The sequence below is a fragment of the Cetorhinus maximus genome, chromosome 3, assembly GCF_964194155.1.
Source record: "Cetorhinus maximus chromosome 3, sCetMax3.hap1.1, whole genome shotgun sequence".
In the NCBI taxonomy this organism is placed as follows: domain Eukaryota; kingdom Metazoa; phylum Chordata; class Chondrichthyes; order Lamniformes; family Cetorhinidae; genus Cetorhinus; species Cetorhinus maximus.
In genome coordinates, this window is record NC_135881.1 from 71,038,967 (window position 1) to 71,054,207 (window position 15,241).

General features: G+C 41.2%; 1 protein-coding gene across 8 annotated transcripts in view; it reads left to right on the forward strand.

The window, feature by feature from the left end:
* tbc1d5 (TBC1 domain family, member 5) overlaps nt 1-15,241 on the forward strand; it is a 551,970-nt gene that overhangs the window by 186,790 nt on the left and 349,939 nt on the right. For 6 of the 8 annotated variants that reach the window (XM_078538526.1, XM_078538531.1, XM_078538533.1 and 3 more), the window contains one exon: nt 11,350-11,502. The exons of 1 other annotated variant lie outside the window; for it this stretch is intronic. In XM_078538526.1, the coding sequence (XP_078394652.1) occupies nt 11,385-11,502 (118 nt within the window). In that variant the 5' untranslated portion in view covers nt 11,350-11,384. Of the gene's footprint in view, nt 1-7,114; nt 7,206-11,349; nt 11,503-15,241 lie in introns of those variants that run through there. One more of the 8 variants, XM_078538530.1, reaches the window with a different exon arrangement.

Consider the following 15,241-nt stretch of genomic DNA (forward strand, 5'->3'; position numbering starts at 1 on the left):
CATTGATTATTTTTTTCATACGTTCTCTACAGGGCCAAGACCTGAAGGTCCCCAGCCTGCTTTGGGTCTTCTGTTATGGGGCAGGTGCACCCTCCTCGGCCTGTACAGCTGGAGGTGATGGAGCCACAGGCAGAGGGGATTGGGATTAGCTGTTCAGTGAGTCACCTGGGTTGATGGCCCGAGGTCTGCAGCTGCTGGTGGTCCTCCCTGTGACTGGCCGAGGGCCCTGCCTGACTCCCTGGGGAGAAAGAGCACCTGGAGGGAGGTCAAGGTGCCCTGGCCCCCTTTCGCTTAACCATGGGTGGATCCCAGTGCCTACAGCGATGGAGTGCAGATCCAAGTGCAAATCCAGCAGGATCTGCTTGACCAAGGTCTCCAAGGCAGCTGCCGCCCTTTCCATGGAGACCTGAGGCGCTCGCATGTAGGAACCACGACATCAGATAGAAGGCGGACGGACTCCTCCATCCTTCGCTCCAGTCTGTTGACTGTGTCTCGCAACTCTACCTGATTTTCCGCCGCCTGTTGTTGCCTCTCCAGCATGTTAGAGATGGCTGCTTCTCGAGGCTCATCATCTGACTCAGACACAGTGGCTCTCCTCTGTGTGCCAGAGACCTGGGCTGTCTGTGCCTCCGCCTGCTGCAGAGACATTTCAGTGAGGCGTTCCCCAGAATGTGACCCCAAGCCTAATCTAGATCTATGACCCACTGGAGTGTATGTCTCAGTGCAGGTGAATGCAGTGACGGTCCTTCATATGATGCATCCTCCTCGGAGGTGTCCTGGGGGCTGGGGCATATGGTTGGTCTGGAACTCTGTCTGAGCCTGCTGGTGCCTGTAAGAGAGATAAGATAGATTGAGTTCATAAGCGGGCAGAATGCAACATTGCAAGTAAGTCACTGTGATTACCAGGATGTGATCAACTCATGGAGGGCTGATCCATACTGGCTTGTTGGGAGAGGCTGATCTCACCTTCCCCACAGGAGTGATCTTTGTCTTTGCCTGCCAGCTTGGTGGCATCCTCCTCAAACTGGGACAGCTGCTAGACGTCTGTCGTCCTCCTCCTGTCTGGGATATCACCCTCCAGTTGTGGGTGAGCTGGCCTGCATGAAGATAACTGGAATGGAACCTGATGAGAAGAGATAGAGAGAGAGGTTGGGAAGCGTGCATGCCTGCTGTGTGTGCTGAGCCCTCCCCAGTAAGGGCTGAGGATGGAGTTTGTGTAGCATGATAGATGAGATGCTGGTGATGTTAAAGTGTCCGTGAAACAATCAGTGGCGATGCTTGCCCTGCTAATATTGTGTGAGATCCCTGAGCAGTGTAACCCTTTTGAGTGCAGGATGCCAATATGAGAGTGTGAGATTGGAGTGAGCTTAAGGGTGACTTACCCTGTTGGAGCAGACGAGATCATTCATCCTCTTCCTGCACTGGATGGTGTTTCTTGAGCAGGTGCCTGACGAGCTGACCTCCCTTGCAACTGCTTCCCAGGTTGGCAAGGTGAGGCCGGTGGGCCTCCTGGAGCCATCCCTCAGGTAGAGGACATCCTGGTGTTGGTGGATTCCATGGATGAGGGCCTCAAGGGAGTAATTGCTGAACTTCAGAGCAGCTCTTTTCTTTGGTGGAATCATATAATTTGGCCTGCTGAGGATAATGAGTGTATTCAGGTGGTGTTTAGGTATGGCGCCAAGACCTTCGACCCCATTAGGTTACAGCAGGGCAGTCGAATCCGTGTCTGCCCCACCATATAATCCAGAAAGCTACTCACCGATGCATAATTAATGAGATTCTGAGCGTGAAATCGGGTGCGATTTCCTGCCCAGCGGGAAATATACTGTGAAACCTGCCTGCCGCAGCGCTTAGTCTCTGGAACAGAAAATTCCACCCATAATCTCTGATTAAATATGGAGAACTTAAAGCAATTGATTTTTTCCCTCATATCTTGGGAATATTTTAGAAAAGGTCAATCAGAAATCCTGTCACAGGACAAACAATGTTTCCTGTGCAATGACAAAATCTTACCAATCAGTGGTGGGAAATTGTGTTCACCACATTCTGAAACTGACGTCTCCTGGAACCTAGAAAGTTGACAACTCCAGATCAAACATAAGCATCAAGGCTGGACTTTCAAGTGAAAATGTTAATGAAACTGATAAAACAATTTAGAAAGGAATTTTATAAGTAGGTTTAATGTTTACTGGGGAATATGTATTTTTACATTAATTTTTAAGTTTAAAATCTTATTTGGACATCAAGTCACTGAGGAAAAAGGGCAGAGGAAATTATATGCAATTACTTAGGTGATTTGACTGTTTGGCTTTCCTTCAGGAGGTAATTGCTCCCTTGGAGGAAATTTGTTTGAAATGGAATATATTTGTACATCACCAAATCAACTGAAAAATTTGAAATTTTTCTCTATTAATAGTTGAATGTAAATCCTGATGCAATGTAACTCAAAAATATTAGAGGAAGTGTATCTACAGTATATGAAAGCTTATAAAATATTGTTTTTGCTGAGTGTTTTGGAAATACATTTATAGGGAATCAGTCATGAACAAAAGTTCTCTGGCCCTTTTAACGTGATTAAGATATAGTGGCAGGATTTCATCACACATGACTGGAACTGGATGGTGGTAGATGAGACTGTACCCCCGTGTTCTAAATTTCCCAGCCAGTAGAAACAAGCTCTCAGTTTCTACCCTGTCAAGCCCCTTCAGAATCTTGTATATTTCAATGCGATCACCTCTTATTTTTCTAAACTCCAGAGAGTAATGGGCCAATTTGCTCAGTCTCTTCTCAGAGGACAACCCCCTCATCCCAGGGAATAATCCTTGAACCTTCGCTGTACTGCCTCCAATGCAATAATAGTTTTCCTTAAATATGGAAACCAAAACTACAGACACTATTCCAGGTGTGGTCTCACCAAAGCCCTGTACAATTGTAGCAAGACTTCTTCATTCCTATAATCCAATCCCCTTGCGATAAAGGTCGGCATGCCATTTGTCTTCCAATTGCTTGCTGTACCTGCGTGCTAACTTCCTGTGTTCAATAAACAAGCACACCCAAGTCTCCCTCAACATAACGTTTCCAAGTTTCATGTCTTTTAAAAAGTACTCTGCTTTTTTATTCTTACAACCAAAGTGAATAACCTCACACTTCCCCACATTATACTTCATCTGCCAGCTTGTTGGCCACTCACTTAACCTGTTTATATCTCTTGCAACCTCTCTGTGCCCTTCTCACTATTTCGATTTCCCCCAGCTTTGCATCATAAGCAAACTTAGATACATTACTTTTTGTCTCTTTGCCTAAGTTATTAATTTTATTATTATAATATCATCTTCCCATGTTCCTCCCCCTGAAAAACATATTTATCTATAAAATTTGTAATTCATATATGCTGGGCTGGAGGAAAACATTTTATTCAAAGGTAAAGGCTTTGGTGAATATACAAATATAACAGCAGAAACAGCTTGTGTTTATACAGCACCATTAACATATAATAAACATTCCACAGCACTTCACAAAAATCTAATCAGATATAAATCAACACTGAGTCTAAGAAGAAGATTAATAGATGGGGTGACTAAAACTTTGTCAGTTGGTTTTTAAGAATAGTCTTGAAGGGGTAAAGGGAGGTTAGAGAGGTTCAACACTGATGAAGACGCGGAGTTTAGTGTCAGTGTGGGTAGCAGAGTTTTAGAGGTTGAGAAAGCTTATGGTGGGTAGAAATGAGAGGCTGCCAAAATAGCATTGAAATAAGTAATTGGAATAGTTAAGTCTTAGGGCAACAAAAGTGGGGATGCAGTTCAAGCAGCAGGTGGGTTGAGGCAGAGGCAGGGTAGGGCAAAGTTACAAAGATGGAAATGTGCAGCTTTTGTGATTTAGAGAAAATGAGATTGGAAGCTTTGCTCACTGTGGAATAAAATGCCAAGGTTATCAGTCACCTGGTAAGATGAAACCTGGCCCCTTGTCTTTGGATGATGTCACCAGAAGGCAACATGTAGATTAGAAGGGGCCAAGGATAGATCTTTTGTGGCTCTAGATGTAAACAATGCTGGAGCAGGAAGAGAGCCATTGCTGGAGAAAAGCTCGCTACGTTTGGATTGGTAAGGGTGGAAACGAGCAAGACCAATCCCATTGGAGCCCTAGCAAAACTGGAATCAATGGGAATCGGGGGGGGGGTGGGGGAATTCTTCGCTGGTTGGAGTCATTCCTAGCACAAAGGAATGTGATTGTGGTTGTTGGAGGTCAGTCATTCAGCTTCAGGACATCACAACAGGAGTTCCTCAGGGCAGTGTCCTAGGCCCAACTATCTTCAGCTCCTTCATCAATGACCTTCCTTCCATCATAAGGTCAGAAGTGAGGATATTCGCTGATGATTGCACAATATTCAGCACCATTCGTGACTCCTCAGATATTGAAGCAGTCCATGTCCAAATGCAGCAAGACCTGGATAACATCCAGGCTTGGGCTGACAAGTGGCAAGGAACATTCGCACCACACAAGTGCCAGGCAATGATCATCTCCAACATGAGAGAATCTAACCATTGCCCCTTGACATTCAATGGCATTACCATTGCTGAATCCCCCACTATCAACATTGAGAAACTGAACTGGACTAGACATATAAATACCGTGGCTACAAGAGCAGGTCAGAGGCTAGGAATCCTGCGGCAAGTAACTCACCACCTGACTCCCCGAAGCCTGCCCACAATCTGCAAGACACAAGTCAGGAGTTTGATGGAATACTCTCCACTTTCCTGGATGAGTGCAGCTTCAAAAACATTCAAGAAGCATGACACCATCCAAGCCAAAGCAGTCCGTTTGATTGACACTCCTTCCACAAACACTCACTCCCTCTACCACCGACGCACGGTTACAGCAGGGTGTACCATCTACAAGATGCACTGCAGAAACTCACCAGGGCTTCTTCAACAGCACGATTCAAACCCACGATCACTACCATCTAGAAGAACAAGGGCAGCAGACACATAGGAACGCCACCACCTGGAAGTTCCCCCCGCAAACCACTCACCATACTGACTTGGAAATATATAGCCGTTCCTTCACTGCTCCAAGTCAAAATCCTGGTACTCCCTTCCTAACAGCACTGTGTGTGTACTTACACCAGAGGGACTGCAGCGGTAAAAGAAGGCAGCACCTCATCACCTTCTCAAGGGCAATTAGGGATGGGCAATAAATGTTCGCCTAGCCAGCGAAGCTCACATCCCATAAATAAAAAACAAAGAGGTGGACAATAGAAATGAGGTGTAATAACCTAGAACTTGTAATTTACTGGTTTAAAGCTTATTAGATTTTTGTGAATACTGTTGAGTACTCAAGCTGTGGATAAAGGAGAGCCTGTAGACGTGCTGTACTTGGATTTCCAGAAGGCATTTGATTGGGTGCCACATGAAAGATTATTGCGGAAAAAAGCTCATGGTGTGGAGGTTAACTATTAGCATGGTTAGAAGATTGCCTGGCTAACAGAAAACAGAACATTCATAAATGGGTCTTTTTCTGATTGGCAGGATGTGACAAGTGGAGTCCTGTACGGGCCTGTGCTGGGGTCTCAACATTTTACAATTTATATCAATGACTTAAATGATGGGAGTGAAGGCATGATAGTTAGAGTTGCAAATGACACAAAGGTAGGTAGGAAAGTATGTTGTGAAGAGGAATAAGAAGGTTGCAGGATATAGATAGGTTGAGTGAATGGGCAAAAATATGACAGATGGAGTGGGAAAATGCGAAGTTGTTCACGTTGGCAGGAAGAATAAAAAAGCAGAGTTTTACTTAAATGGAGAATGGCTGCAGAATTCCGAACTGCAGAGGGATCTAGTGCATGAGTCACAATAAGTTAGTATGCAGGTATAGCAAGTAACTAAGAAGGCTAGTGGAATGCTATCCTTTATTACAAGAGGAATTGAACATAAAAGTAATATTGTTACGCTTCGGTTATGCAGGCCATTGGTGAGACCATATTTTGAATATTTTGTGCAGTTTTGGTCTCCTTATTTAAGGAAGGATGTAAATGCGTTGGATGTGGTACAGAGGAGGTTTACTAGATTGATACCTGGAATGAGCAGGTTGTCTTATGAGGAAAGGTTAGACAGACTGGACTTGTTTCCACTGGACTTTAGAAAAGTGAGGGGCGACATGATTAAAGTATATCAGACCCTGAACGGTATTGACAAGGTGGAAAGGATGTTTCTTCTTGTGGGTGAGTCCAGAACTAGGGGCACTGTTTTAAAAATTAGGGGTTGCCCTTTTAGGACAGAGATGAGGAGAAATTTTTACTCTGAGGGTTGTGCGACTTTGGAACACTCTGCCTCAGTAGGTGGTCGAGGCAGGCTCATTTAATATTTTTAAGATGGAAGTAGATAGATTCTTGTTAGGCAAGAGAGTCAAAGGTTATCTGGTTAGATGGGAATGTGGAATTTGAAGCACACAGATCAGCCATGATCTTAATGATTGGCGGAGCAGGCTCAAGGGGTCGAATGGCCTACTTCTGATCCTATTTTGTATGTTCGCATGACTGATAGGACATACTTTTGCAACTTTAAAATGAAATTATGTTCAATGAAGTGCTGAAAATCTTGTGTAATTAGTAAGATTATTGAGGTATTTCTGTGGCTTCAAGTAGTCACAGCAAGTTTTGTAATACATTAGTGCTGGGTGCTTGGATGCATGGTTTCAATTTCCATTTCTAGCGATATTTAAATCCTAACCTTCTCCTCATGTCATTATTAATGCCCGCTAGTCATCAGGTGTTGACACAAAGGGAGATGTGACAGAGCAACTTGAATCTGTTGCATGTTGCTGTATTATTTGAGTAAGAAATAACACTAAAAGTCTCCATAGAACTGGGCTGGATCACCAGCTTTCAAATCAAATATTACTTAAGTGTGGGAAATACTGATAGCAGCAGGACAAATTCCAAGTGCATTGTATTTTGAACTGGCAACTGTCAGAGAAGACATAAATAACCAAGTAGAACTAGCTACATGCACAGGAAGACATTTTTTTTAGCTCTTAATGAGATTAGAATGTGTTCCCTCTTTTAACTGGTGATATATTCCATTCTGCCCTCAATTAATTTGGTCTTTGATGCATGCAAGTTTTAACAACTGGAGATAATATGTGAGCTAACTTGCCTTACGACGGATGTAGATGAAGGCATCAAAAGGTCAAGAAGAATATTGCTAAAGGTGAGAATTGTTCTGCTTCCAAACTGAGTTTGTGGCCAATGCCTATTGGCTTTTTGCTTTCAAGACGAATTTGGAGCCAGGTAATTAGTTGCTGCCGCTGTCAATCACCACATAGTTTCCTGACATTTCAACATAGCTGACACTGCAGTTTGCTTCTGGTAGTATAAGGGTGTGAGGGTTAAGGTAGGACCTAGGAAACAGTACTGCCCACATTATGATGTAGAGCTACATGATGATAGACTTTTATTCATTCAAAGGATATGGGCTTCATTGGCTAGGCCAACATTTATTGCTCACCCCTAAGTGCCCTTGAGAAGGTGGTGAGCTGCCTTCTTGAACCGCTGCAGTCCCTGCGGTGTGGGGACACCCACAGTGCTGTTAGGGCAGGAGTTCAGAATTTTGACCCAGCGACAGTGAAGGAACGGCGATATATTTCTAAGTCAGGATAGTGAGTGGCTTGGAGGGGAACTGCCAGGTGGTGGTGTTCCCATGTATCTGCTGCTCTTGTGTCATGAAGCTATTAATGTATAGTATATTATTTTAAAATAAAGGTTTAGTCTGTGGGTGTGTTAGCTAGTCTGGGTGCTTTGATGTGTTCTAGTTTTGATATGTAAGAGAGGTAGAGTGCATGTGCATTTTCTTTTGAATTGACCATTCAAGAAGTGGGGTGAGCTCTGGCACCTAGCTGGCAGAGACCAAGCAATATGTTTTTATTACTAATAAAATTGGTACTATGAAAGGAGTTTTATTGTTAGAGAGCCGGAGTTCAAAGTGGCTGGTGATACAATGAGAATTTACATTCAATGAGCTGTGCTAGGTATAACTAGACCACCATTTTGTGTGTGTGTAGAGTAGAGGCAGTGTGAGATCAAAAGCAGCTGTAAGCCTCCAACTGTCTCTACAGGAACCAAAGTGAAAAGAACCTCATTTTGAATTCGTACGGTGAAAATGCTTTGCCTAGTGTCTGGTTAAGTCTATGGGTTGCTGCTGCCTTAACGGATATTAGTTTGGGAATTTGTTAAATGTTATGATCATAGTAATTTGTAACCATGTATATAGATTTAACTTGTGTAAATTAATAAAATATTTAATTTAGCTTAATATGAACTTCTCGAGAATTGGTGGCATGATTCCTGCATTTAGAGCTGCACCTCAAACATAACACTTAATTATATGTTATGACAGTTGTTTAAAGTTTTCCTCTGGGATTTTTTAAATAACTGAGCTTTACCAACTGCTCAGTCATAACACTTTGCCCTTTTAGATGGTAGCGGTCGTGGATTTGGAAGGTGCCGTCTAAGGAGCCTTGGTGAGTTTCTGCAGTGCATCTTGTAGATGGTACACACTGCTGCTACTGTGTGTCAGTGGTGGAGGGAATGAATGTTTGTGGATGGGGTGCCAAACAAGTGGGCTGCTTTGTCCTGGATAGTGTCAAGCTTCTTGAGTGCTGTTAGAGCTGCACTCATCCAGGCAAGTAGAGAGTATTCCCTCACGCTCCTGACCTGTGCCTTATAGATTGTGAACAGGCTTTGGGGAGTCAAGAGGTGAGTTACTCGCCGCAGGATTCCTAGCCTCTGACCTGATCTTTAGTCACAGTATTTATAGGCTATTCCAGTTCAGTTTCTGGTCAATGGTAAACCCCAGGATGTTGATAATGAGGGATTTAGCAATGGTAATGCCATTGAATGCGATGGGGTGATGGTTAGATTCTCTCTTGTTGGAGATGGTCATTTTCTTGCACTTGTGTGGCACAAATGTTACTTGCCACTTGTCAGGAGCTGAGTGACTCTGACGGAACCCAAACTGAGTGTCAGTGAGCAGGTTATTGCTAAGCAAGTGCCACTTGACAGCACTCTTGATGAGCCCTTCCATCACTTTACTGATGATCAAGAGTAGGTTGATGAGGTGGTAATTGGTCAGGGTTGTATCTGTCCTGCATTTTATGTGCAGGACATAACTTGGGCAATTTTCCACATTGCTGGGTAAATGCCAGTGTTGTAGCTGTACTGGAACAGCTTGGCTAGGAGTGCAGCAATTTCTGGGGCACAAGTCTTCAGCACTATTGCCGGAATATTGTCAGGGCCCATAGCCTTTTCAGTATCCAGTGTCTTCAGCCGTTTCTTGATATCACATGGAGTGAATCGAATTTGCTGAAGATTGGCATCTCTGATGCTAGGGGCCACTGGAGGAGACAGTGTATAGAGAGTCTGAGAGAAGTCGGCATGAAAATAGCAGCTAGTTGGAGCTATACCTTGGAGATAGGTATATTGTTATGTGATAAACAGTTTATGTTCAACCACAAAAGCCTCCCGATCTCTTAGTGAGACACCAAACAACTTTAGAACAGGTCTGACTTTGACTCATAGACATACTTATTTGCTGGTTGGATGCGACACTATGAAATGGTAGGACAGTTGAAGTAACTAAATAAACAGCTATTTCCTTAAATCAAGGAAAACAGCTTTGAGCCAGCAAATCATAGATTGATGGTTGGATAAATAGTTGAATTACTTCATTTTGGTGGAACTTCTGGTATCAAACAATTGATTTTGCTACAGAAGTGTTCAAGTTTCATGTTGTTCATGAAGTTATGATATTCTTAAGGAGATGACCCAATGGGAGCTCAAAATTTGACTATTTCCACCAACTTGGAGTGTGAACATATTAATTTTATGTATTTTTTTTGTGCGCGTATATATTACATCTTTTGGCCAGTCGTTCAGTACGTGATTCATTTATTCTATGGCTCTGAGCATACTTGATATTATCTGCTTACCCAGATATGAGATGTTTTTATAAGTATATAAAACCTTAAGTTGAGGCAGCAAATTCCAAGTTGCTTTGTTATATGATCAAACTGTCTTCAGCAAACGGTTATATCCAAATCATTTATTTAAACGATAAAATAGTTTCTGGCACCGATTCCTAGAGGCCCTCTGCCCAACTAATCTGAAAAATATTCATTTCTCCTACTTTGAGTACACAAGGTTTCTGTGCCCCAAAATGTTCTCTTTCGATATGGTGTCAGGAAAATATAATAATTTTCATAATGTTATTGGAATTTATTATAAAGTAGGAATAGTGTGTGTATTTGTGGAACTTAATTGAGTTAAAGGCAGCTGGCCTGAAGGCTTTGTGTCAGAAGAGAAGCTAGGTTTGAAATGTTAAATAGGTAAACATGATTGAAGTTTTAGAATGGGAGGTGTAAAGGTATAATTTGCATTTTTAGATAAACCAGAGTAATTTGAATTTCAAAAGAGGTGGTGAAATGTTACACTTAGCCAGAAGCAGCCAAACTGTGTTTATTTTTATTTACTGATAAAATTGGTACTATGAAAGGTTTTTATTATTAAAAAAGTAGAGTTGAAAAGACACACTGGGACATGGGATTTACATTAAAAAAGGAGAAGCCTGTATAAAGGAGATGAGGTTATCTGTAAGAAGAAGGCATTCTAAGATCTAACAAGTATGAAAAGCCTCTAGCCTCTAAGCCTCAAGTTGCTGTCTACACGAACTGAAGTGAAGAAAACTCATTTTGAATTCGACTGTTCAGGGTATTGTGTTATTTTGCCAAGGCCTTTTAAAATCTGAGTTTTACTGTTGCCTTAATGGAGGTGTAACTAGTGGAGCTAGTAGTTATCATAGTAGTGATTTGTAAACCTATGTATGTGCTTAAAATCATTTTTTTATTAATAAAGGTTTAATTTAGTTTTGTAAGAAACCTATAAGACTCGGTCTTATTACTACTGAATTCAAGGCACACATCTCAAAATAAATACAAATTGTAAAATAGTTGTGGCAGTTGTTTGGCATTTGCCATCCGCTGTGCCATAACAATGGTTATATTTCCTTTAATATCACATGGCTTAGTTTTTGTGACCAGATTTTTAATGTGACTCGTTTAGATGTTTTCTGAAAATGAATATACTTCAGTTATGATGTGCTTTATTCTGGATGACTCCATTATCATCTTACCTATGAAGTTGCCTCTAGTGACACAAAAAATCTTATGTGGGTACCTCATTCAAAATTGTACAGCACTAAGCCATACAGTTCACAGTTCAGTTCAGTGTTAGTCTCTCAAATAACTGACTTTGATAGATATATTTTTCAATGCCAATATAGTAATCTTTTCTGCTTATAGGTAGTTCAGTTGGCTGCCACAGGTAACAAGTCAAGATGTTGCCCTCATCGAGTAGGATTTCAACGTTTGAAACTAGACACCCTCTGGAAACAGATGTTCAAGAAACTGGAATAGATCCATTACAAAATGAACTAGTAAGAGATGACGATAACGGTGAGTTAAAAATTCTGAGATAGCACTTGATTTTGCCACAATATCACACCATTATATCCAGGAAAAACAGAGTAATGGGTCGTCGTTGCATACGGTTACAGTTTGATAGAATTTAAGATACTATCTTTTTATTAGTGTTTTGCCTCTCATGAAGTAATTGTAAAATGTGTGAAAAATGTGAATATACCAGAAAGTCTTTGCATGAAAATACTTTTTGAAATGAGCCTTCACAACTAATTATTTTTGAAATGTACATGATTTGACCACAGCAGACGGTTTTATATCCATTGTGGTCAAGAATTCAAGTCGTAACTGATCTTTAACAGGACATTTGCTTTGATTGGTGAGGGCGCAGAGTTCTCAAGTTGTATTACTTGAGACTAGTTATATTCTTCAGCAACGTGAAGCTGTAAAAACTGCATTCAAAATAATAATTATACTAGCCTCGTAATTGGGCACAGATGGATCCATTCTACCTAGTTAACTACATGAAAGTGAACATACTACTGTAGCTGTACAAATCTGTTGTAAATTGAATGGTTCCCTTAAACAACAGTGTTTAAATCCTCCCAATCAATTAATAAATATGTAAACAGGGTTCCATTAACTGCCATATAGCATGATACTGTGGAGTCCACAGAGTAATGATCAGTGCTGATTAATCTGATTTTCACAATTATTTAGCAGATTTTAAAAAATGTGCATTTTACACACAGCCTTTCTTTGTGTGGCCTCCTCCTCCCCTGTTAAGCCGCCTCTCTCTTCCCTTCTGTGTGGCCTGCTCTATTCATCTGTGTGGCTTCCCTTTTGTGACTCCCCTCACTGTCTTTTCCTTGGTTTCATAATCATTGTGAAATTCATGGAATGCAGAAAGATCCACCATAGATGCAAAGTCAGTACATTAACTTTACACCGACCGCCCCCAAAAACCCCTCGTTTCTAAAATCTATCTATTGAGTTACTGAGCTGTTGTCAAGGGTACTCAAAAAAAGCTGAAATCCCAAAAGAAATCTGATTCTTCTTGTAAAATTGAACAAGTAAAGGTTCTTTGGGCTTGTCTCAAACTCAAGTAAGTTATATACTGCAGCTGCTGGTCTAAGTCCGGTAATCATAGAGAAGTTTGTGAAACATTGCACACTTATTTTGAAATCTAATGTAATCTGCTCTGTGGATAATTTGCTACTGTTTGTTTTCTTTTAATGACCTAAATTATAGATTAGACCCATGGTCTACTCATGATTGAACTTCTGTTATCTAAAAGTTAAGCAAACATAAAGGATGATGTAATTTCTAGTTCGACGATCACAAGATAACTATGGTTGAGAAAGACCATTCAACCCTTCTTAGTCCATTCATCCAGAAAACCCTACAGTCTGTCCATTGTAACATTAAATTGTTTGGTTCTTAATTGATTCCAAGATTTTTGCCTGCAATACTCTGGGAGTCCATTCCACATCAGGATCATCCCTGTATGAAAAAGAAGTTGAAGAACCGAACTTAAATTTTCATATTGCTAATTACTGCTGCCACTTAATGTGGGAGGAGGTAATGTTTTTGCCTCTGTTAGTCTGTTTGTAAACAATATCTCAAAAACTAATGGACGTATTTCAACAAAACTTGGTACATGGTATGGCCCAATGATTAGTTTTTGGTAAAGATATGAATCTGGTTCTTGGAATTTTTTAAAGGATCCATAAACATTGGGAGTTACGGCAAATTGACTTGTCTTTTAGTATATTGTGCGTTGTTTTATTTAGAATATTGTTGATTGTTTTAGAATGTTGTAAATTGTCCAAGCTGCTGTGGTGCAATTTGTCACAGCTGTCAAAATGTGAGTAGAGTTTCAGAACAGGTTGTTGGATGTGGATTGATCTGAAGCTTCCTCAGTGAGATGGAAACTCTTTTTTAAAAAAAAAAGACTTCTCTCTTCAGCTTTGTTGTTACAGAGCATCAACCGGGCAGAGAAAAACCTCAAGGAAAAACTGCTTAATTGTAATCATGTTGAGTTAATACAACGTGGTGGAGGTATGTGCTCTACTGAGTGCCATCTTCATTTGTTTGAACCTGTGTTCCCTTAATTGTGCTAGTCTTGCAATTTTGTTTTGAAGAAATTTTTCACAACTTCTACTAGCATATACTTCTGTAAATTTACTTATCATATACCCCCCTCAAGGCTGAAAGCTCAAGAAAGAGAAAGCTTTCCCCATGGGTTAGAGTTCTAACACAGTGATTAGCTTTGTTGCTCATTTCTGCACAGCCTCTAATGTCTGTCCTGTCGCTTTCTCTTTCTCCCACTAACATTTACGTTGTCAAAAATAGATGAAACATTGGTTAGATTGCACTATGTTTGGTCAAAAGCTCCCTCTCCTTGGTGAACAAAATCCCTGAGAAGCAATGTTCTATTTTTGATTCAGATAAAGAATCATCTAGAAATACTGAGGAAAAGCATATACCCGAGTGTATGCTTACTTTTGTCTGGACATTAGGATAGGCATGCACTTCATTTCATGGAAGTGTGAGACCATAAGATGGGTTCTTGGCAAACTCTTTTTATTTACGATGATAACCTCTTCAATGTCGCTGACCGAATATTGATATGCCCTTCAACAAAACAGACCGGTACATATGGTTTCTGAGAAGCCAGCTTTAATACTCTGTCAGAGTCTTAAAGAAGTATAACATCTTCCATACAATGTTGTTCAAGATCATGCTTGTTAAATATTAAACATGATTTATTTGACTTAAGCCAGGCCTTATCAGGTGGCATTTACTTCGTCTGTGAAATTAGTGTATTTATACTTATTAATGTAGGTGGCATTGGTAATTAAAAAAAAACTTTGCTTCAAACTTTTTGCTCTTTTCCAAGGACTCAGCTCAGAGAGAGTAGTGTTGGATCCTAGGCCTTCAAGATTTCAAATGAAGATGAATTTTGACTGATGCTTACAGTGCTCAACTAGTACTTGTTTTTAATATAGCCGTTATCTATTGCCCATTTTTAATTGCTCATGGGGAGGTGGTGGTGAGCCACCTTCTCGAACTGCCACAGACTGTGTTGTGTAGGTACTCCCATAGTGTTGTTAGCTTCCAGGATCTTGACCCAACGATCATGAAGAGTGGGACTACATTTCCAGCTCAGGATGGTGTGTGATTTACAGGTGGCGATTTTCCCATCCACCTGTTGCCTTGTCCTTCAAGGTGGTAGAGGCTGCGGGTTTGAGAGTTGCTGTGTTGAATCTTGTAGATAGTACACATTACAGCCACATTGTGATCGTGATGGGTTGAGTGAATATTTGAGGTGGTGCTAGGGGTACCAGTGAAATGGGCTGTTTTGTCCTGGATAGCGTTGAGTTCCTTGAATGTTGTTGGAGCAACACACATCCAAGCAAGTGGAGAATGTTCCATCACGTGCCTGACTTGTTCCTTGTAGATTTTTCAAGGGCTTTGGGGAAGACAGGGGGTTAACCACTTGCTGCCAAATACCTTCCCTATGACCTGCTCTCTTAGTGCCAGTATTTATGTGGCTGTTACAGTTAAGTTTTTGGTCAGGGGTAATCCCCAGGATGGCGATGGTGAGGGATTCAGTGATGATAATGCCATGGAATGCCAAGGGGAAGTGGCTAGACTCTCTTGTTGGATCGGTCATTGCCTAGCATTTGTGTAGTAAAAATTTACTTAACACTTATCAGTCAGAGTTTGATTGTTGTTCAGGTTTTACTGCCTGCATGCAGGCAGGGACTAC